Source organism: Odontesthes bonariensis, chromosome 12, assembly GCF_027942865.1.
Source record: "Odontesthes bonariensis isolate fOdoBon6 chromosome 12, fOdoBon6.hap1, whole genome shotgun sequence".
In the NCBI taxonomy this organism is placed as follows: domain Eukaryota; kingdom Metazoa; phylum Chordata; class Actinopteri; order Atheriniformes; family Atherinopsidae; genus Odontesthes; species Odontesthes bonariensis.
This window is the reverse complement of record NC_134517.1, coordinates 19,813,464-19,834,812: the sequence shown is the minus strand read 5'-3', so window position 1 is coordinate 19,834,812 and position 21,349 is coordinate 19,813,464. Positions and strand designations below refer to the sequence as shown.

General features: G+C 42.5%; 1 protein-coding gene across 1 annotated transcript in view; it reads left to right on the top strand.

Moving 5' to 3' along the window:
* The window catches only part of anos1 (anosmin 1), a 43,321-nt gene extending 22,899 nt beyond the window's left edge, over positions 1-20,422 (top strand). The window contains exons 5-14 of the mRNA XM_075478694.1: positions 5,120-5,304; positions 5,595-5,724; positions 7,718-7,923; positions 9,918-10,062; positions 11,318-11,464; positions 14,812-14,900; positions 15,995-16,166; positions 16,377-16,597; positions 17,217-17,358; positions 19,230-20,422. Of these exons, the coding sequence (XP_075334809.1) occupies positions 5,120-5,304; positions 5,595-5,724; positions 7,718-7,923; positions 9,918-10,062; positions 11,318-11,464; positions 14,812-14,900; positions 15,995-16,166; positions 16,377-16,597; positions 17,217-17,358; positions 19,230-19,288 (1,496 nt within the window). The 3' untranslated portion in view covers positions 19,289-20,422. The remainder of the gene's footprint in view (positions 1-5,119; positions 5,305-5,594; positions 5,725-7,717; positions 7,924-9,917; positions 10,063-11,317; positions 11,465-14,811; positions 14,901-15,994; positions 16,167-16,376; positions 16,598-17,216; positions 17,359-19,229) is intronic.
* Positions 20,423-21,349: the final 927 nt, after the last annotated feature.

The window sequence follows — 21,349 nt, the reverse complement described above, 5'->3', positions numbered from 1 at the left end:
AGTCAGCCCTGTGTTTGCGATAAATACATTCCATTTCTATCATGACTACTTGATAGTTAAAGCCCTCCAGTATTTCCCCGTTGAAAGAAAGAGGGTGTTTATTAATGAGTTTCAATGAAAATGACTGTACACGTGAAGAGAATCCCTGGATTGGGTAAACCCTGCCACGATCAATTAAGATTAGCCTGCTGGTTTCACTTTCTGGTAGTTACTGTGTGGCTAATGCTGAAAAAATGCACATGAAAGCCCCGGCTTCTCAGACCAAAACAAATGAAACCGAAACCAAAGTCAGACTCAACCTGGAGCCAGTAGGCAGCTAGTATTGCTCTACATCTTGGGAGATCCAGACCAGTTTGGGCTCTGGTATTCAATGATCACACTGAAAGCCTATTTAAAAACACAGAGAGGGTCCTGCATGCTCTAACATGCACACGCAGCCGCTCCAGCCACTTAAAACATTGAACATACAAGCTCAAATGACAGCAAACACAGTGGAAGTGTGACTTCATTCTCTGTATATCCATAGCAAATGATATTTTTAACTTATCTTGATATTTAATAAACCTTTAATATTCAGTTTTTTTTTTTTTTACTTTACCTCACCACCCCTCTGTTTATATATCGCCTGCAAAATGAGAAACATGTGCAAACATTAAAGGAAAAGACGGTGTATAGAATTCCAGCGAGTTAGACAATCAGTTATTGGTACCGTCACCTTTGTTCTTCGGCACAGTCTGAACCCTCTGAGACAAGCTTTCTTGTAATTTCTTTAGGAATTAGTCTTCAGGAATAGTTCTCCAGGCTTCTTGAAGGACATTCCAAAGCTCTTCTTTGGATGTTGGCTGCCTTTTTTTCCAGTTCTCTGTCATGACAATCCCACAGTGCTTCGATTTGGGGATGATTCATCACTCCATTAGACCTGATGCCGCTGATATTCAGTCCAGTTCTTGTGTAATCTGGCATACCTCAGCTTTTTCTCCCAGTTTCTCTTCCAGAAGAACCTTCCATCAAAACCATTTCTAATGAGGCTCCAATGGACAGTAGATTGATCAGCCAAGGGGCCAGATGCATCTCACAGGTGCCGTGTCAGGTCTTTTCAGATAATTTTCCCCCCGTTTCTTAAGGACCTCAATTTCAGATTTTTTTTAGGCCTGCCACTTTCAGAGAATAGCTCTTTGGGAATCACCTTGTTGGTAGAAAAATACTATTTTCTGCATTTCGAACAGTGTTTGGCATTTTTTTATGGATATATCTAAATAAATGCGAAGCAGTTATGTGTCTTTGCGATGGGCTGCTAGTAATAAAATGCCTAAAGATACTTGGTTCTTTGTGGATTTGTCTTAAATGGACAACACTGGGTCATCTCTTGTGTAAAGTGGCTTTTTTTTATGTTTGAAGAATTCATAGGCCAGTGTTAAATGGATTAACAACAATAACACACATTCCTCTGACAACTGTCAGGTACAAGGACTGGACTGAAATTGCGTGACAACGTAACCAATCTCCAATGAAAAACTTTGAAAGACCATCAAAAGAGTTTGAAGAACTATTCAAGAGCACTTTACAAGAAAGTTTAGCTGCTCAGAAGAAAAAACAAAAAGAAGAATAAAGAGTTAAAGACTTCAAGGCTTTTTGCACAATACTGTAGCTTAAATCAAATATTCACATATAAGATGTATTATTCAGCCAGGCATTTGTTATCTGTCGTCACTAGAATGAGGAATGTTTGTCTGATGCACAGCATTACTTTGCAATGAGTTATCGACAGGCAAGAGAATAAGATATAATCCAAAAATGAATAATGAAATTCTCAGTGAAAAATATTAGATAGGCGATGATTTATATATTAAAAAGAGAGCGGTTCTTGAGCGATCCGCCTATAATGCACAAAGTGTCTAAATATATGACTGCACTGATGCTTAATTGTCTGTGCACTTGACACGTCTCCTTATTTAATTAAAGCTGAGTACTGTGTCCAAGAGGGACCAGATTACAGTAACATGGTTAGTCAGCTGAATCAGGGATACTGCTTCCTCCTCTAATTTTCTTATTAAAATGGTATAGTCTCATATATGGTAATGGTCTGTCATGTTTTTAACGTGATTAAGTGCCGCATCCCTCTCTTTTAAACACCAATATGAATTCTCAGTGACGCAAACGCGGATTATCTCGCCCCGTTTTTGACAACGCGCTTTCAGTCATAAATCTTTATTTCATCTCTTTGCATTGTGCTTCACCCACACAAACCTTCATGCTGCTCCTGCTGTAAATGAAAATATATGTTCAGCGTTGAATTGTCAGGATAAGCGCAAGGGGTTTCACGTATGTACCCAGGAATCTTTGCTCCAGTAAGAGTTTAGTAGCGCTGCCCAAGGCGACTTGATTTTTCCGCGGGTGCTGAGTCGTTATGCGAGAGAACCGAGAGGGCCCCTGAACCTGGAGACGGGAGCTGGATCCACATTATACACACTGTCAGCGGCGCACAATCACCGGCTGCCTGAGGCCATAACAGAGTTGAGGAGACGGAGCAGCAGAAGATGAGTTTAAATCAAGCTTTGAACTGCTGCAGTGATAGACTGTAGGGGCGTGTGCTTTGAATCACACAAAGCATGTTTTACTGTGCGTTGGTTTTTTAGCGTGGGGCGAGAGCATGTGATTTGTGACTTTGAGCTTCTGCACACAGAGGAGTCGTTCTAGTGTTTCTATTGGATTAGGGGAAAAATCTCGAGGGACTTGATGGTGGATGTCAGGCTCAGAAGGTGTACGGCACGTTAATCTGGGAAAAGATGAAAGCCCTCTTAACGTTGACAATTTCCATACAGTGACCCAGTCAAATGAGAACCATTCCCCACACTGTGAGACCTTCAGCCCAGGCAGCATCCCTGCCGACTTAGTCCAAACACTGAGCTCACGGCAGGCCGCCATCAGCACTGCACTTACGCTGAATTACGCTCAGCATTCTGGTGAAAGTTTCAGGATGGAATTTCTGTCCCGGTCCTCGGTGTTAAAGGTCTAATTAGTTGCTCATGGTTTGAAGAGCGTAATTGTTTCTGTGTGTGCTCAAGTGCATACGCAGTCTTCACCATGATGAGCCATGATGCTGGAAGCCATTAGCGAACACAAGCGGGGAGAAATGGAGCGTTTCCCCTGCTGAGATCGCTCTCAGATGTGTGTGTTCAGGTTAGGGTCCCGGCTCATGCGTGTGCCCCCCGACACAAAAAACGTCAAGCTTCAGGATCTCTGAGACACCAGACCCCCGCCAAGCTTTTGATGTGCAACAAAGCATCGCCTCCATTCACTGCTCCAAGTTTTATTTGAGGAGATGTGCCTTTGATAGAATATGCTGTTCTTGTATAGAAATAGCTGGCTTATTAGGATTACAATTGCTCTTACATTTTCACGTCTGCCTCTTTAGTTCTCTTTAGTCCCCCCCCCACCCATTTCTTCAAAAGGAGCAGCGCCACATGTGATGCAACCCAACTTGTTTTGTAAGTTTTCTGATCAAAAGCAGCTCGACATTATAAAGTGAGGAAAATATTGGTGTTAGATTTAAAGAAAATCTTGTGCGTCTTGTTCACACTTACACTACAAGTCCGTCAGTCAATCACATCTCGCATATCTCCCTTCATTGTGCAACAAGCAGCATTCGCGGTGTTTTCCTCAACCCCTGTAATTAGAGCAGTCATTATGACAGTATGTGCGTGAGTATTGAGAATTATATTCCCGGAGTGTAATTGTTGGCACGATATAGACATGAATGAACGCAGTACTTTTGATCACGCCTCATCAGCAGCTACATCATGGTTTTGGAGTACGCGTGTGGCCCTTGAAAAATAAATGCTGCATGATTTCTGGACCGGACCTGACCCAGAAGTTATCTTTGGAAGGAGCAACCTGGGAAAAAGTGGATTATTTGTCCTCCCACGTACAGCGGAAGAGAGAGAGAGATGGTGCGTCTGTTTGTGTTGGTGTTTTTTCGCTGTGTGCGAGTGCGACTTTGTGGGAAGATGAGCGAAGACGGAGGGGGGAGAGGAAGAATGCTGTGGTTACCTCGGTGTTGATGATTGCGCAGGAAGTGTGACACGTTTGCGTGCACGTTCAGACACACACACACACACTGCTGTGGAGCTGTGAAACCACAGCACAATGACCCCCAGCTGTTAGTATGCAGAGAACTGTTATCAGAAGGACTAAACAAAGTCCTGACTTCATATGCGTATGACTCAATGGCGCTCTTCCATCTTCCAGGATTTTGTGCATCGATCATTTTTACATGCCGTTCACGAGGACTAAATAGAGATATAAGCAGTTCAGATGCCCTGAATACAAAACTAAACCTTGAGAATGTTTTTTACCAACTTGTAGAGTTGGTAAAAAACCAACTCTAGTTAGTGGCCTTGAGCGTGCGGTGATGCTCTATATAAATGTGAAGCAGCAGCGGCCCGTTCAGCAGTGACAGAGGTCCAACATAATGCTGTGAAATATAAGGTGATTTACTGAGAACCGGGGGGTTGTGTTCAGCCCTCTCCTGTACTTCCAAACTTGCTTTTCCAATCTCCATCTCATTATCACCGTGCCCGATGCGCAATCAACAACTCACTACGTCTTCATCGCTATAAATCTATTTGAGAGAGTCAGCCTGACTTGGCTGAGCTATTGGCCCAGTCCCACACTTAATAAATCTTTAATTCATCGCACATGGCCAAGTCAACTTGGCCTGAAAGGCTAAATGTGAAGTTCAATGATGCAAATTAACCTTCCGTACATGAGTTTATGCTTATACCGCCGTATTTGGTACCTGTAGGAGACAGAGAGAAAGAATACCTAAACGCAAACCATGTGTATCCTTGCTGAGAAGCACAACTTCTAAAATACTATAACGCCAGCCAGGAAATGTCACAACCTTTCACAGAAGAAAGATAATGCTGTTGACCCACAGCATGTACTAAATCTAACGCAGTGAGGTCATGTCTCATTTTCTGTATTATCTGTATCTCTCCAACTCTGGTGGTGTCATTTGTCTTTCCAAAGTTCATTCACCCGAGAGAGGAAAAGAGCAAATTTCATCATCCACAATGTTCCATGCAGAGGGTGATATTAACTCATCTTTTGCTTTTAGGAGTCCCTCTGAAGCCAAGGAAGGAGCTGGTGTTTTTGGAGCTGCCATCAGGTCAGCTGGAGATCCGCTGGTCTTCCAAGTTCAACATCTCCGTGGAGCCCGTCCTCTATGTGGTGCAGCGCCGCTGGAACTACGGCATCCATCCCAGTGAGGATGATGCCACAGAGTGGCAAACAGTTGCACAGGTAGAGAACCAATGAGCCATACGTGCAAAATGATGGAGCATGTCAGCAAGATGTCCTTCGAGGCTTTTGTTTACAGATCCCATCACATTTGCTGCAATCGACAGCTGTAAAACAGCGCTGCACCAGCAGACTGTTGAATGCGGCTGCACATTCCTCACAGCCACAGTGTCTTTGAAAGTTTGGCAAGGAGAAACACACAGATGACTGATGTGGCAGCAAACTCACATGGGGCTGTGACCCTGCATAAACCCTGACCCCTGTGGTTTGCTCTCCCCCCATCTGTCCCTCAGACTGCAGAGGAGCGCATCCAACTGGCCGACATCAGAGCCAGCAGATGGTACCAGTTCAGAGTTGCAGCAGTCAATGTCCACGGGACCCGAGGCTTCACTGCACCCAGCAAACACTTCCGCTCCTCCAGAGGTCTGTGTGTGTGTGTGTGTGTGTGTGTGTGTGTGTGTGTGTGTGTGTGAGTGTGTGGCCTTTCTTTGTGTGTAAGATCCTGTTTGACACTCATTTGTTTTGGTAAGGAGCCTGGAACAGGTGGAAGATTTGAGATTTTAACACCTGATTTGACTGTTTTCATGGTCATACAAAACATGCTTGAGTCAAACAAGCTTACCTCATAACTGACTCAAAGATTTTTTTTTTACTCACTTTGCACTCCGTCAGAGGAGTAAAAGACACTTTTTGCGAGAACTTAAGTCTTATCATTCAGACCTGTACCTCGATAAGGCAGCAGAGGACTCGGTATTACTGAAACACGGCTGTTTCAGACATACATTAATCAAATTTGACTTATGGTGTTCACACTACTCAAGTGTGTTTATCTAAAACAGTATTTGGGTAATAAAACCAGGGAATTCTTTCAGGCAACTCTTTAACCTGAATTGTAAATAAGCGTTTCCTCTCCACAGTTACCCAGTGAGCTCAATGACATGTGCGCTGATGCCAAGTAGACTGCGAATTATGAGGAGGGACAGCGGGTGCAGAACTTTTCCTGCCTGTGTTGCAATAAAATCTTCATTTATGTCTTCAGAGGAGGGATTTCCCCCTCTTTACACTCATAAGAAATGTAATAAGTCTGAATTGGTTAGGGTATAATAGGTTTTAAATTAATGCAAGTGTTGTCCCACTGCCAGACAAAGTGACGTAGCCTTTCAGATCTTTGCCTGTAACAGCCTGTATTACTGCTTGACTCTTCTTTGCTGCGGTTTCTAAATAGAAATGTTGGGTTGCACACAGTTGTTTTGTGATTTCCGGGGATTGCAGGTTTAATTATGTGTCTAGATTGCATCTGATTCAGATCAGACAGTTTGCTTTGCCATGTAGAAGTAAAGCCATTTGCCTCCCTGTTGTGCCTTTGACAGCCTTGAGATCAGTATCTATGGATGTATGTCATGTGAAATATATACCTAAAAAAAACAGGCATTCACTGGGACTCACCATTTTCTGCAGGATACTAGAAACAGTATTGCCGTGTTGGGTGGTGTGCTGACCTGTGTTGTCAGTCTTTCCTCGTGCATTTGCTCCCCTGAGAATTGCGAATGGATAGAGGCAGACACCAGGTGGGAGAAGGATTTGGCTGCATGGATGAAAACCAACCTACAATCAGGCCATTCAGTGCCAAAACACTGATAGATTGATGAGATCTGTCATGGATTTGATGAACCCCCGGTCATTCTGTCATGCCGTTATTATTTACATTGTACAAGCGTATCATCTGAATGCAATTTTGCATTAGCCTACTTTGTTAGGGTAATTTGTAAGAACTGACTGCTTATTTATCTTGCACGGCCGACATCAGCTGGTATGGAGACCTGATGTGTCAAGTAGTGTTCTTGGACTGGGTTAAATGTGTTTCAGGTGGGGAGAGGGTCGGGAAGAGGAGAGCATGAATCATTTTCTCATTACAGCACCGTTCCCTCGGGTCTGGCGTGCAGCTCTGCCTGTCATCCTGCACTGGGCCGACAACGGCAGCTGGCAGCAGGCTGGGTCGCATCACATGTGGAGAGGTTCAGAACCAGCTTCGTACACATTCGAGTGCAGGAATGTTTAGCGCGGAGCCAAAGTGAGCGGCATGTGTTTGTTAACCCCTGACCTGCGCTCTCGGTGCTGCTGATCGCTGTCATAGACGTGACATGGCACCTGTCATAACATCGCACGGCAAATTGTCAATGGAGGGCTAATTACTTTACACACTCTCATACTGCCTCAGCTGCACAGCAGACAGCAGTGCTGAAAGGTGTCTTGGCCTGCAATACACTCTACCTGAAATTGTACTTGAAAGAATCCTAACATGGCACATGACTTGTCACATGGAGGAAGCAAATGCTCCTTTTGTTTTCCTCCATAAGCGTTCCCAGATGTATTCAAATCTGTGACCATTCAGTATTCTTTCATGCTGTGTCTTCAGATCCATCCGCCCCTCCCAGCCCTACCAGTCTGCGTGTCACCAACACAACAATGGGAGAGGAAGGCCTGCTAAAAGTTCGTGTCAACTGGACTTTGCCAGAAGAGCCTGATATTCCCATACATCACTACAAAGTGTTCTGGAGCTGGACCGTACCCACCAAGTCGATGGTGCCATCCAAGAAGAGAAGGAGAAAGACCACCAATGGGGTAATGCTGCCACTCTGTCTATGTGTTGTCCTGTTCCCTTTCGGGCTTTCCTTTCTCATCTGTCTTTGACTCCACAGGCTCTTCCATGATTATTTCAGCATCTTTTCCTCCAGCCTCCCCTCCACATCTCTTCAGATTGCCATACTAGGCTGAAGTGGAATAAGATAAACACGGAATAAGACTTGCATGTATTTATTTGGGCTCACAATCGCTCACATTGATACAATGTGTTCTTCATTGTTTTAATTCTTTATACTGATGAAAGAATGCTTAAACACTGTTAAGATTTGAAGGCAAACACATTTAGTGTGATGAATGGCCATGTTTACAGTGATAAATCATGACTGCAGTGTCTGTGTTACTTAAATGTCTCAGTCTGTATTGCTAGCGGGTTTGTTCAGTTGGTATTGTGCAGCTTTTAGTCATGATTGATTGTGTAATTCACTAATTTCTATCATGTTTGGGTTTATTTTTGAAAGTTTCTTTGTTGCACTTTTAACAGCAGCAGTGCTTTCATAACTACACTCAAAATCCGTAACCTATCATTATCTTAAACATTAATGAAAACTATGTATTTAAGCTAAGAGGGTAAAAGCATCCAAGAAACAGTTTCCAATCACGGTATAAATATCATGTTTAAACAGAGTACCACTGATTTCTGTCATTAATGCCCTTGTTATTCCTTGGAACAATTTTTTCATATTGGAACGCTCCCAACTATTTGTTCTAGCCAGGAAGAAAAGGTTCATGGTCCTTTCTCTGAGAAGTCAGAGACCAAGGCCTCAGTTTCAATTACAGCAAAGAGCTTACAGAGTTTCACTTCCTTACTTGGATAAGTCAGACACAAACAGATTCATATTTTGACAGGATTACAAATTTATTCTTTTCCCATCTTTTTTTAGATAAAAAGTACACAATTAAACTGTCACAGGTTGAAGCTGTGGGTCCACATATATTAATCGAACTAACTCATACGGGCATAACTGAATAAAATTTGGCACGAAAGCTTTGTGTGCCATTTGTAAAATATATTCCTGGAATTTGTCTTGGGAGCTGACGAACCCTTTGACCACTCCGAAGAATTGTGTAATCTGGCTGTAACTGGACCACAAAATGAACATTTTCTCGCATGGCTGCACAATGCCATGGCTGATCAAGCCACTCAGAAACAGAACCAGCAGAGGAAATTCAGTCAGGTGAATGAGTCAGTCATTCTGCAACTGTGTGTTTCCAACGGGGGCCTTAACGCTCTCTGACCTGTCGCAGAATGACGTCAGCCAGGTCAGCTACACGAAGGCACAACAGGCCTCTGAGTGGTCTCGAGTTTGTTTTGACAATTAAAAATATCTTTAATAGCAAAAATGAGTATTGTTTTCTGTTAACGTTTTAACTTATTTTAGTTTATTTCTATGAGTATGTTGCCAGTGGCATGTGACCCGATAGCACATGTTGCTCAGTATCTGTGAAGAGCATTTCATGAGAGACTCCAGCAGAAAGACAGATTGTCTAGACAGTCCACATACACCTCCATAGAGTATTCTCCTGAATTAGTTTTTGAAATGCGTAGCAGATGTGGCACAGACGAGATAGAGGTGGGAGACACCAGACACTGTTGACACATGTACTACTGGTTTCCACTTTGGCACCTCAGGGCTTTGAGAGCAGCCTGCTGGTAGAGGAATGTCAAAACACGCACAGTCAATAAGAGAAACTCGTCAAGTTCATGCTGATGGTGGAATGCTGGAAGTCCGGCGCAGTGAAGAAGCCCTGGGAGGTTCTGATAACAAGGCTCTGTAGGCTATCTCCGCACCACGGTCCCTTCCTCAGCTCCACATGTGTTCTTAATAAGCAGGGCTTTCCCACAGGCCTGTGTTGGCTTGGGCTGAGCTGAGCCTGGGCTGTGACTGGTGTAGTGACAGGGCTTTGAAAAGAGTCTCAAGTGACAGTGTGGTAACGTACAAATGCCAACATCCAGGTGTTTTCTGTTGTCACAGGCTCAAAGCTGGGTGGAGCTGGAGGGACTGCAGCAAAACAGCAGCTACACTGTGGAGCTGCAGGCTGTCACGTACTGGGGGCAGGTGCGTCTGAAGAGCTCCAAGGCCTCTCTGCACTTCAGTACTGCCCAGAATGATGAGTCAGGTAAACACTGAGCCCACTGTTCAATTCCTCATTCAGATGTCAGACATGTGTAACAGCTCAAGGGATGGCAGTAGCAGTCAGTGCAGGATATTTTTGACAAAAATCAATAGTTCAAAGTGTGTATATCCATTTCATTTGTATAGTGCTGCCTTGAGCTCTTGGCAGCCAAATCCCTGCCAAAACCATTCTATCATCGTCATCTGTGCTTATTGTACATTGCATTTGAATTTGGAAGTTGAAATTGACATTTTCCCGGTTGGAAAATTAACTATAATGTGCCGCAAAGTTGGATTTCTGACTCGGAAACTTTGAGGAACTTCATCCGTCCCGACCTCAAAATCCAACATGGCTGCCTCGCTCATAAAAAGTGGTGAAACCTTTAGCAATGAAATCATGTAATTTGTTTTTGTTCGTTTTTATCAGATAAAGAACAGCAAGAATGTAAATAATGTAAATAATTTGTTGTCAACTTAGTAAAAGACGCATTTAACGCACAGGTTGCCTTTTTTTTTATCAGAAAGGTCTCTTGTTGCCTTGTTTTTTATTTTACATGTTGGAGATACGAAATTCAAACATCCCAGTTGCTAAAAAAAAACCCAAAACAATGTAGTCGTTTAACTTAAGCCCTCAAAATTATAGTCCACAAACCAATGGATGACATCACGAAGCACTTGAGTAAGCACTTTAGAAATTGACCTAACCAAGTTAAGATAATATCTACATATATACAATATGTGCATTTTAGTCTCATGCAGGGTAATGCACTACCTGAAATCAAACAAAACCTGGATGGAGCTGCAGCATTCTGATTGCAGACCCACATGGGATTTCCTATTTCGTTTGTTTGCCTCTCATGAGAGTTGAATTTCCCAAAATTACTGAAAGGGCAAACAATCATCATGAGCATTACAAAACTCAAGAATGGCCAAAGTACGCTGTCAGCACATCTGTATTCATTCGTAGCTCTTGCGTATTTAGGCAGCGAGCCTCAGTATAATGAGAGTCTGCTTTCTTTTGCATGTGTGGCTCTTGAGGGAATTGAACCCCCCACCTCTGCAGTGTTGTGTGTGTGTGCCCTTTCAGTTGGAGCACAGTTATGCATAAAGAACCAGTTGTTCTTGTTCCTGCTATTCTCCAATGTGATGTTACAAAGAAACATTTGTGCGTTTCTGTTACCCTGCTGAAAAGTGTGCCATAACGCTGTCACGGCCGTATCTTAGCTACAGCAGAAAACACTTCTCACTTCTCTTCACAGCAAAATCTGTGCTCAAGTTAAAGAAGGAGGAGATCTCCCCTCTTGCTTCGACACTGGCCAAACGCCCCTCGGGCCCTCTTGAAGTAGGCACACCCTTCTACCAGGACGGTCAGCTGCAGGTCCGTGTCTACTGGAAGAAACGGGGAGGTAAGCACTCTGATTTAAAGCTTTGTTTGAATCGAATTAGCAACCCCGTTATGCTAATCAATCACTATGAAGCATGTGCACCATATTAAAATGTTATGACTCATCCTCACTTGCTTAAACATTAGCGGATTCCTCTTATAATTATGGTATCATATGGTGTAAATAAGACAATGTGTCTTTGCAAGTGTTTTCGGCAAAGTGGTTAAAACCTGCACGTGGACTGATAGAGAGGAGCCACCGTTTATTAAAGAACAATAAACGCACAGAGCTGGAGTTCGGCTGCATTTAATAGACGCTCACATTAGCGTTGAAGCGGCCCGTTTCCTTTTACAAGACCTGATGTCATAGCGAGCAGAAATATTGGTAGATTGCAGCCCCACGAGGGGTTAAAGACTGTAGGAATGCCTGTCCCAGTGGCGTTCATTCCCCAAACCTTCTGTTAATACCAGAGTGAAAGTATGGAAACCTTGAAAGCCATGCTCTCAGGGTAACCTGTCAAGTCCCATTCACTGGTCTATGTTATGTTACTAATATATGTCATCGCTCAAGCCAAACTCCACATCTTAGAGTCAAGAATGCAAATCCTGGCTGAAGGAGAGGCCTGGTGAGACACCAACTGCTGAATCAGAGTGAAGAGAGCGTGGGGATAGAGTTGGCGCAGAGCTGTTAGCAAGATTGGCCCGGACTCAGTGAGCTGAGTGATGCTGACGGGGATCAAGCATAGCTGGGGAATCACAGTGTTGCATAGCAGAGTTAATCTGGGGTCCTGCTTCTTTTTATGCCTCTTGTTTTGTGGTCCTGGTCCGCATTGTGTCTGCTTCTGCCACTTATTAGTCTGAGGGATGGCCTTGCTTTGGGCTAATGTAAACATACAGGCACACAGATGGCCTGGAAAGCTGGAGTCTCTGGACATCTGGTTTGTGTGACAGAGAAAGGGACAGGTTAACTGAACCATGATTAAACTCTCACTCATTGTCTCCTTGATCCAAAGCAGCCTGGCCTCTGGGTTGTCTCCAGCAGACAAAGTAGAAGCGCACTATACACCAGCTCAGATAATATATCTCTGTCTGCACAGCACTGAGACAATAGACAGCAGTTTGTCGGTGGCTGGACTTCTAAAGCTCGCCTCCAGTTGTGATTTATCGAACCCGGCTGAGGTCCTGTTCTCTACCTGATTTCCATGTCCCATTTCATGTTTTACATACCACTTCCAATCTCCGTCAGACACAGCTAAGCCTATCTTGTTTACTTTTTTCCCGATTTCCTGGTTCCCTATAATTCCTCTATTCTGCTTCCAAAGACCTCTGGGGCTTCAAGTGCCAGATCTGTGTCTAAGTCTTCAAAGGACCCCTTTTATCTCCTCGCTACAACTCAGGCTCCCGCTGAAGGGTGAACAGAGCACAACTCAATTATTAATCGAGAAAGTATCTCAGAAATTCAAGCAAAACAGCTGAATTAATAATAAATCGCGTAACTGCGAGATGGGCAGATAAACGCTGCTGATGAGTTTATGAGGAGCTTCTGCACGTTAACGAGGGGAATGATGCTGTAGTCTGCAAGCTGAGATTGTGAGCTCCAACGAGACCGAGGCTGCTTCATTAAGAAGCCGGAATGTTTGGTCCATTAGATGTACCTACAGGAGACAACAGGAAACGTTTTGGAAACAGGAACGTAAGAATTGATAAGCTAATTTGAAAGGAAGTGATAGCAAGTTTTTGTTTTCAAAGGCGAAAGTTATCACGAGTACTAAATTGGAAATGGTGATGGAGGATCTCAGATAGGAGATGTAATCTTTAAGATACTTATCAGTTGAGCCTATCAGATTAATAGCAGACTAAAGCTTATTGGGGGCAGTCCAGTGTCAAATGCAACAAAGCAACTGTATTCAAATATTGTACCTAGGTGCAATTTAAACGTATCAAAATCTCTGCGTTTGAGAAGAGGAGGCACGCAATTGCTATTCTTTTTACTTTCACTGCATTTGACAACTGTAGTGGTTTTAGATTTGATTTTGTCTGCGCAAAACTACAATTTTATGAATAGTCATACTCGGGGAGCAATTTGAAGTGTTTTTCAAGCACAACTGTGAAATAAAACCTCGGGGATCAAAAGATCAGCTTCATTTTTAGATCAGTCGCTCACCATTTATTCCAGCTGAGCCACAGCCACGTATTTCTACTCAGCAAATTAAACGCACAAAACCCATGATAAGCATAGGTTTGACCCTGGTTGTCACGTGTAGGAAAAATCTAAAAATTCTGTGCACCTTTTTTCCTTTTTTTTAAAGTAAGAATGGTAGGATGGAGGATGAAGTTAAAGTTTATTGGAAACAAGGTTTCTTCCTGTTAGAAGGGAGTTTTTGTTATTTCTACAGTCGCCTCGTGCACGCCCAGGATGGAGGATCATAGAGAAGTTTCGATGCCGTTCCTTAGCTCGGCAACTTTTTTTTTTTTTTAATTGGCATCATATGGATTGGACTAATTGGGATTTTAATTAATTTGATTTAATTTGATTTTGGTTGTTTCACAATGAATTGGATTACGTTTCGATTAAATTGGACTGTATCTTTGAAGTGCCTTGGGATGACATTTGTTGGGATTTGGCTCTGTATGAATAAAACTGAATGCAATTTAAGTGAATTGCATTTAACTGAACTAAATTAAGTATGTGGCCAAACGGACATGCAACCCAACGCCCTGGAGACGTCGATGCGTGACTTTCCGTCGTGCTCACTCTTTGACAGAAACTTAATCGTGTGGTGACATAAATTAATCAGTGCTTGTCTGTCTGGACCATGCTGTTGTGATGTACAATTTCAACCTGACAAAACAACTTGCCAGGACCTTGAGGGCCCTCTTTTGTTTAACTCTATTTTGTTTCATCTTGACTGCCTCTAATTCTCTTTGTTTGAATTTAAAAGGATGATTTTATCATGCTGGATGAAGGTTAGGTTGTGCTTAAACAACAATAGACTTAAGTATTACCCTCTTTTATTATCTTTAGGGTTAGGGTTATTGGTCATAACAAATGACAAAAGGTAAAAAGGGTTAAGAAGCTAATTCACTAATTGATTCCTTGACCTTTGATTTTAAAGCTGATACTCAATACAAAAACCTTGCATGTGTTATTGTTTCCCTTCTGTTGTTTTTTTTGTTGAATGTAGACATTCTAATTTATAATACACTCGTACTTTTACTAAAATTACATTTTGAATGCAGAACCTGCTCTTGTAATGGAGCATGTTTGTCTTTAATAAGATTAAAGAGGAAGCTCTGCATAATAAGTCATTCTTCTGTTGTTTGACTTGGCATTTTCTCTTCTCTCCTCTCCTCCCTCTCTTGTTTCAGACCCCACTGTGAGCCGCTACCACGTCCAGTGGATGCCCGAGTACTGCAGCCACAACGAGACCCGAGGACCAGAGAAATCTGTCACGCAGGTTAGTTCGCTGCCATTCCTCACTGAGGGTCCACTCAGAGAGCGCGGTGCAGAGAGCCATGACTTGATCCGCAGCTCTGCGCTATGCAAAGCACGCTCCTAACCTTTTGTCTGATGCTTAAAAAGGACAGCTCCGCTAAAGAAAACAACTCCACCGAGTTGACCCCGAAGGCCTGTTGTGTTGGGCTTGCACTGTGCAAATCACTGGCTGTTGTTCTGAATATTATGAGTCGGTAATTATGGTCAGACATGTGGCGTGTTGGCCAATAAAACATATTTACTTAAACAATGTTTCCCGTAATGGGGTTCATTCACCTCCAGTGGCCTCAGCCATGCTACTGCATGAGGCTTTGTTTGGGGAGGTAGAAGTGTTTTTGTAGGAGAGTCTGAGACTGAGGAAGGGAGGGCAGGCTCATGCAGGATGGCAGAGGCCTGGCAATCAGCACATTCTTTTGGAAGCAGCACTCTTGTTGCTAGGAAATATACATTTTCTATAGATCACCAGGGAAGATTCCAGACTTTCTCTTTTATGAGAGCGCAGCGCCTCATTCACTTTTAATCAAAGCTGTTTCATATCAGAGAGAATATACACCCTCACCCGAGGGACTGCCTATTAATGTAGGCCGTCTTTATTACTGCAAGGTCTAAATCCACTAGTCAGCTGGATTTTTTTTTGTTTCCTGAGAAAAATGGATTTTTTTTTCTTTTCTTCTAAGATCAATAGATGATTAAAGCTTGAAATTGATTTACAGTGCAAGCTGCTGCACGGGATTCATAAACATGGATTTACAGACCATTCCCATTTCAAATTACACATGAATCCACTCTAAATGCTGTTTCTTATTGAAGTTCTTGTGTTTTTGCTTAATTTAGAAGATAGAATTTATATAGCTGCTTTGATTGCAGAATAGTGGCCTAACGCCTACCATGTGGGTGTTCAAAGTAATGCTGTAATGTGGAGCATGTTTCTCAGGCCTGTGCAGGAATCTGATCTGCCCTGGCACTGTGTATTTAATTATCTCTCAAGCTCCATGGGACCTGACCTGGGTGACATGTCAAAGTCATCAGGGCTGAAAAATATGTTTCTTTGCTCAGGAGAACTACATCAACCTCCCAGGTCTGCTGTTCTCCTGCAAGTACAAAGTCACCGTTCACTTGCTGAAGTCCAAGAGACGCTCAAAGGATGAGAGCACGACCTTCCTGACCCCCTCCTGCGCCACCATCCAGAGCAAGACTCACAAACACATCCCCTGCCCAGGAGAAGGAGGTGAGGATCTGGCTATGTGACGCATGAAGGGCATGTTAAATCGATCCAGATTAGTGCAGACACAGTAATTAGATACCTTAGGGTGCTATCTGTTATCGTGATGATGGACGAAATCTATACAGAGCTGAGAGAATAGGTCAACATTTTGGAAGATTTTCTTGGCAACCGGCATCGGTTCCCAGAAATCATTGTCTGCCTTTCTCCTTACAGCCTCGGGGCCTCCAAAGGTCTTAGCTAAGCCGGAGAACCTGACGGCCTCTTTCTCCATCAATGAGGGAAACATCACCGGCAGCTTCTTGTGGCGTGTGTCTCGGTTGGCTCCTCATCAGCGAATCACAGGCTTCCAGGTCACATGGGCTGAGATCAACACGGAAAGCCGGCAAAACAGCCTTCCCAACAGCATCATCTCCCAGTCGCAGATCCTGCCTCCAGTAAGTGGATTTGCATTGGAACGGGACTGTTGTTTATCTGGTCACGTACACTGCAGAGGGCTGTACTTTGTCATATATAGTGAGAATATTATCCTTTGCAATTGGAATTTTGTCATCCGCTTTTCAGTTCACGGCATCTGTCAGAGGTGACAGCGATTTTAGGATAACGCCGCTGAAGCCTCTTTGCATGAATCTTGCGATAAGCGGTGGCGTGTAGACAGGCACACGAATAGATCTAAAGAAGTGTTGTGTCCTGCTGGAAGCTTTCCTCTCCTACCTCTCCATCTGTCTTCACGTTTTCCTCTTTCATCCTCTGTGCGAGTTCTAAAACAGCCGCTCTTTGACATAATCTGCTTCATCAACAACACGTTCCGTCTATCAGCGTCTCCCAGCATCCCGAGCTTGTCTATAAATAAAACCACCCAGCACACGCTTTATCAAGATGGCAGCAGCCTTATGAAAACAAAGTCTTTGTTTTTGTCTGCGGCTTATGCAAAGACAGCTACACGTCCCTGTTTTACGACCCGCTCAGATTAAAGTCCTTTCAAATTCAGAGGCATGGTCTGTTGTTTCCCAGCTGATTGCATGTCCTCTGCTGCTCCCCTCCTTCTCTTGGCAGGATCATAACTTGCTTGTGGTGTCCAACCTGCGGCCGTCCACCTACTACAGACTGGAGGTGCAGGTCATAACAACTGGAGGAGAAGGTCCCGCCACTGTCAAGACCTTCCAGACCCCGAGCATACTACCAGTCATACAGCACCGTACGTCACTGTCAAATATGGCAAACAATTTACATCATTTATGAGCTGTACCTGAAGTTGACATTTTGTTATATATTTTATGCCACCTCATGTTTACTAATGTGATGCTTATATTTTTTACTGTTCTGTTTGGGGACTAAGTGTGTGCTGTACATCTTCTGGTTTTCTTTAAAACACGGGGCTTTATGTTGTCTGGTGAAATATGAGAAAATGGACTCCCTTTTTCACTTGTTGATTCGATATAAGGCTATAGCAAACAGCAGGTTCGATTAATTTTGCACCGAAACCGGAAAAACATTAAACATTTCAAGCAATTTCCCAAGATGTCAATCCCACGACAAGTTGCTGTGTTAGGAAGCCAACTTTTGAAGTGTAATGGGTTGCAGACCACCCGTTAGCCTTTTAAAAGATTTGATAAGAAATGTTACAAAATATTTCATCAAAATGCATTAGATCAAAATAATTGGACTTATAATATTTGATCACTGTTTGCTTTGATTTAACTACGACATTTTCTTGTTTTAAATTGGCAGCAACATTGACAAATCCCAGAACCACAGATATAAACCAGATAGTGTATAAGCGGGTTCATGAGTTCACAAGGCTCCTGTTGAGTGCGCGCGCCTCTTTACCGACCAATGTGTACCCGTTTGTTGTGACTGTGTAGACTTCACTGTGAGTTTTTGCTCAGGCACAGCATACCTCATTCTGTTGATCCCGGTCAGCCGGGACGCAACCCCCCATGCAGAAACTATATCAGGGCCAAAGTTGTTCATTTGTTCATCTGCAACCTTGCATAACTGGCCTCTAAATGCCACACCACTCGTCTACAGTGTTTACTGTTAAACTTTTATCATAAAAGAGAAGCTGTGGTGCTGTATTGTGCAGAGGAGCTGTTCTGAGGTGAAGTAAACATCACGATTTTCTCTAATTGATAACAAGTTCACCGTTGAATAAGCTTAAACTTTGTAGAAAAGAATCTGCTTGCATCTACTTTGCTATATTGAACAGCCACTGCATGGCTGGATGAATTGTTCAATGATATGACATGTTCTCAAGTCTTTTATCTATTTATTTTCCTACACTCATCCATCCCTCTGTAGTTATTGTTCAGGCACAAGGTCACCTGTCTTGGTTCGGTTAGCTGGATCTGCTTAGAGAAGTGCACACTGACTCAATTAGCAGACAGCAGTTATTACACATTCAAACTAAACACTCAGAAAAAGACATAGCTGATTATGTGTGTGCACGTTCGCTGCAGACTCACTCCCGGCCTTAATTTGCAGTGCACATATGCTACATATCTCCTACTGCAGATGTTTGGAATGTATGCTCCCAGAGGAATCAAAGTGGGCACTAAAATGAGAACAGCTGTTTGTCTGTGGTGCCCACAGTTGTCCGTGTACGGTCCAGGCCCTGATGGTGTCTTTCTCAAACTTGTGGCTTTGCAGACCTGATTTGAACAGCAGTTTGCCGAAAGAGGGCGTTACTGCTCGGCAAAGAGTTGCAAAAGAAAAACATAAATGTTATATTTTAGCTTTGGATGGAACCAACGTGATATCACCAAAAATTATTCAAGATTTTATTCAGAACAAATTGATTTTTTTTTCTTTTACACAAATAAAAACAGTAGCAACTCAACAAAAGACTGAATAGGTTGAATATTTATTTTAAAAGATAGATATAATTGGGTCATACATAGCTTAAAATATGTATTTTTTCACAGTAACTATCATGGATTCCCAATATATTTATTTCGAAATTGATTCAAATTCATAGAGCAATATTGTGGATGAAAAAGCAATCAAAAGTTAAACAACGATCATTTTGAAGTTCTGACTGACGAGTCTTTGACTATTTGTGCTTTCAAGGTCCCAGACTCCGACAACACCACTCTCATCATCAGAAACCCTCCGTGGAGAGACACTGATTTTGCAAGTGGAGGTGAACCCATCAGGGAGACCAGTACCAGTCGCTCTCTGCTCCTGTCTGCCAGGGAAGGAACGTGTGGAACCGAAAACAGAAACACAGTGAACTGACCCCCTCCCTGCTCATAAGATATGGGTCTATCTTCTCCGGGCTCCACTGCACGTCAGCTATTCCTTCTCAACCCCTCTCTCTTGACTTAGACGTTACCGGACGGGTTTGTGTGTACATTGAAATTTATCCTCGCGAGGTCTCATATTCCGCGTCTGTTAGTGCAGAGCTCCCCCAACTCATACCAGACTCATAAGGAAGTGATGAAATTCCTGGTAAAAAATAAGATCCAAGAACTGTCGCACATTAAAAAGACCCTTTGATTGGATTTGGTAAATGCAAAGAAAGAAACACAGTTGCGTTGGGAACTCTATTGAAAGTGGTTGGATGGCAGGAAATGCTAGAACTTTTGTTTATTCGTGAGGAAAGAAAATTAGAAATCCTTCTATTTATTTTGCGTTACCCATTAAAGAGGCGCTTAGACATACAGTCTGTACTGATGGATAATGTAACTAAAGTCATTGTTGTCTTACCAAGAATATTTCACTTAGTATGTTGCATGTGGTGCATTTGATTTTAGAGCTGTAAATGAATTACTTGCTTCAAATTGACAGCTCGTAATCGTTTTGCATGACAACCTTTAGCATTCTGTTGGCATGAAATGATGTCTGTGTTACCTCTTTTCAATATGTTAGCAATCTTTCATTAACAGATTAACAAAGAATTATATTGGAAGTAATATGTAATGTTTATTAATGAAAAAATAATTATAACTCGTGTGGAAATGATGAATTGTACATGTTCTTGGCTGTAGAAATATTTGTCGTGGAGCAGTCAGTGAATGTCTATATTTATTTATGTGTGTATTACAAGGTTTGGTTTGGATGTGTGTGAATGTGTATGTTTCGTGTGTTGTAGTCTCGAAATTTTTCTGACCCGGCTAAAAAGAAAGAAGAAGAAAAAAAAAAAAAATCTTGTAAAGACATTTTGTAAAAATTGAATTGTAAATACAGTCTTATGTTACATGTTATTTTTCCATGGTAGAAACTGTACAAACGGCTAAGTAATAAAATAATCCTTAACCTGTGCCCTTTGCTGTTTGTTTAATTGAATCTACTGTGAGAGGTAAATAGACTTGCTAGCTTTCCCTCCCAACGCTCAACCATTTGGCAATTACTGTTGCTTATTTTGGCTGTGAAATCCATCATGGCAGACTCTGTGTGCAGCACATTCACTGATCGGTCCAGGAGGTTGAGACGCGAGCTCTGCACGTCCAAATAAACAGGTCATCTAATTCAACAGCCTTCACGTCAACATAATGCTCTGCCTCTAAGAGCACCGGAGTGTTTGAAGTGTTAAATACCTCCTCTGCCAAGCAGCATTTTACCCTCTTGAAATGAGAGGTGGAAATGTTTACAAGAACATAGATGTAAGAGTGACACTGTGAGAGTGAAGCCTAATGTTGTGGATATATTTGGATGTTGTGTAAAAAAGTCAGGCTGGGTTATTTGTGCACCATATGCACATGATTAACAATCCAGCATGCAGTACACGCCAAAAAGTCTTTAATAGTGCAGATCTTCTATGTATTTTATTATAGAGCTACAGATTTGTTGATCAATTGGAACATCAAATTAATATGTGACAAAAGAAGGTGAGATACTGTGATCCAAATGTTTATGAAAGAGGTCTACCTTTTTTTTTTTAACTTTCTAGTTATTCCTTTTTTTGTCAAAAATAGCTACATTTTCTATTTACAGTCAAACAATCTTTTCGCACTACTGATGGGATTTTGGACCACTCTTCTGCTATGATCTTAAGGTCTTTGAATGACTATCTCACGATCGCTTTGTTCCCTCCAAAGATACTTGATTGGGTTAAGGTCTGACATCTGGCTGATATTGTTCTTTCATTAATGGCTTCTTGACCACTATGGCTTTATTATTGGGATCTTTGCCTTTTTGGAAGGTCCAGTGCTGCCCAAGGCCAAGTTTGTCTGCAGGTTTCCTGATGT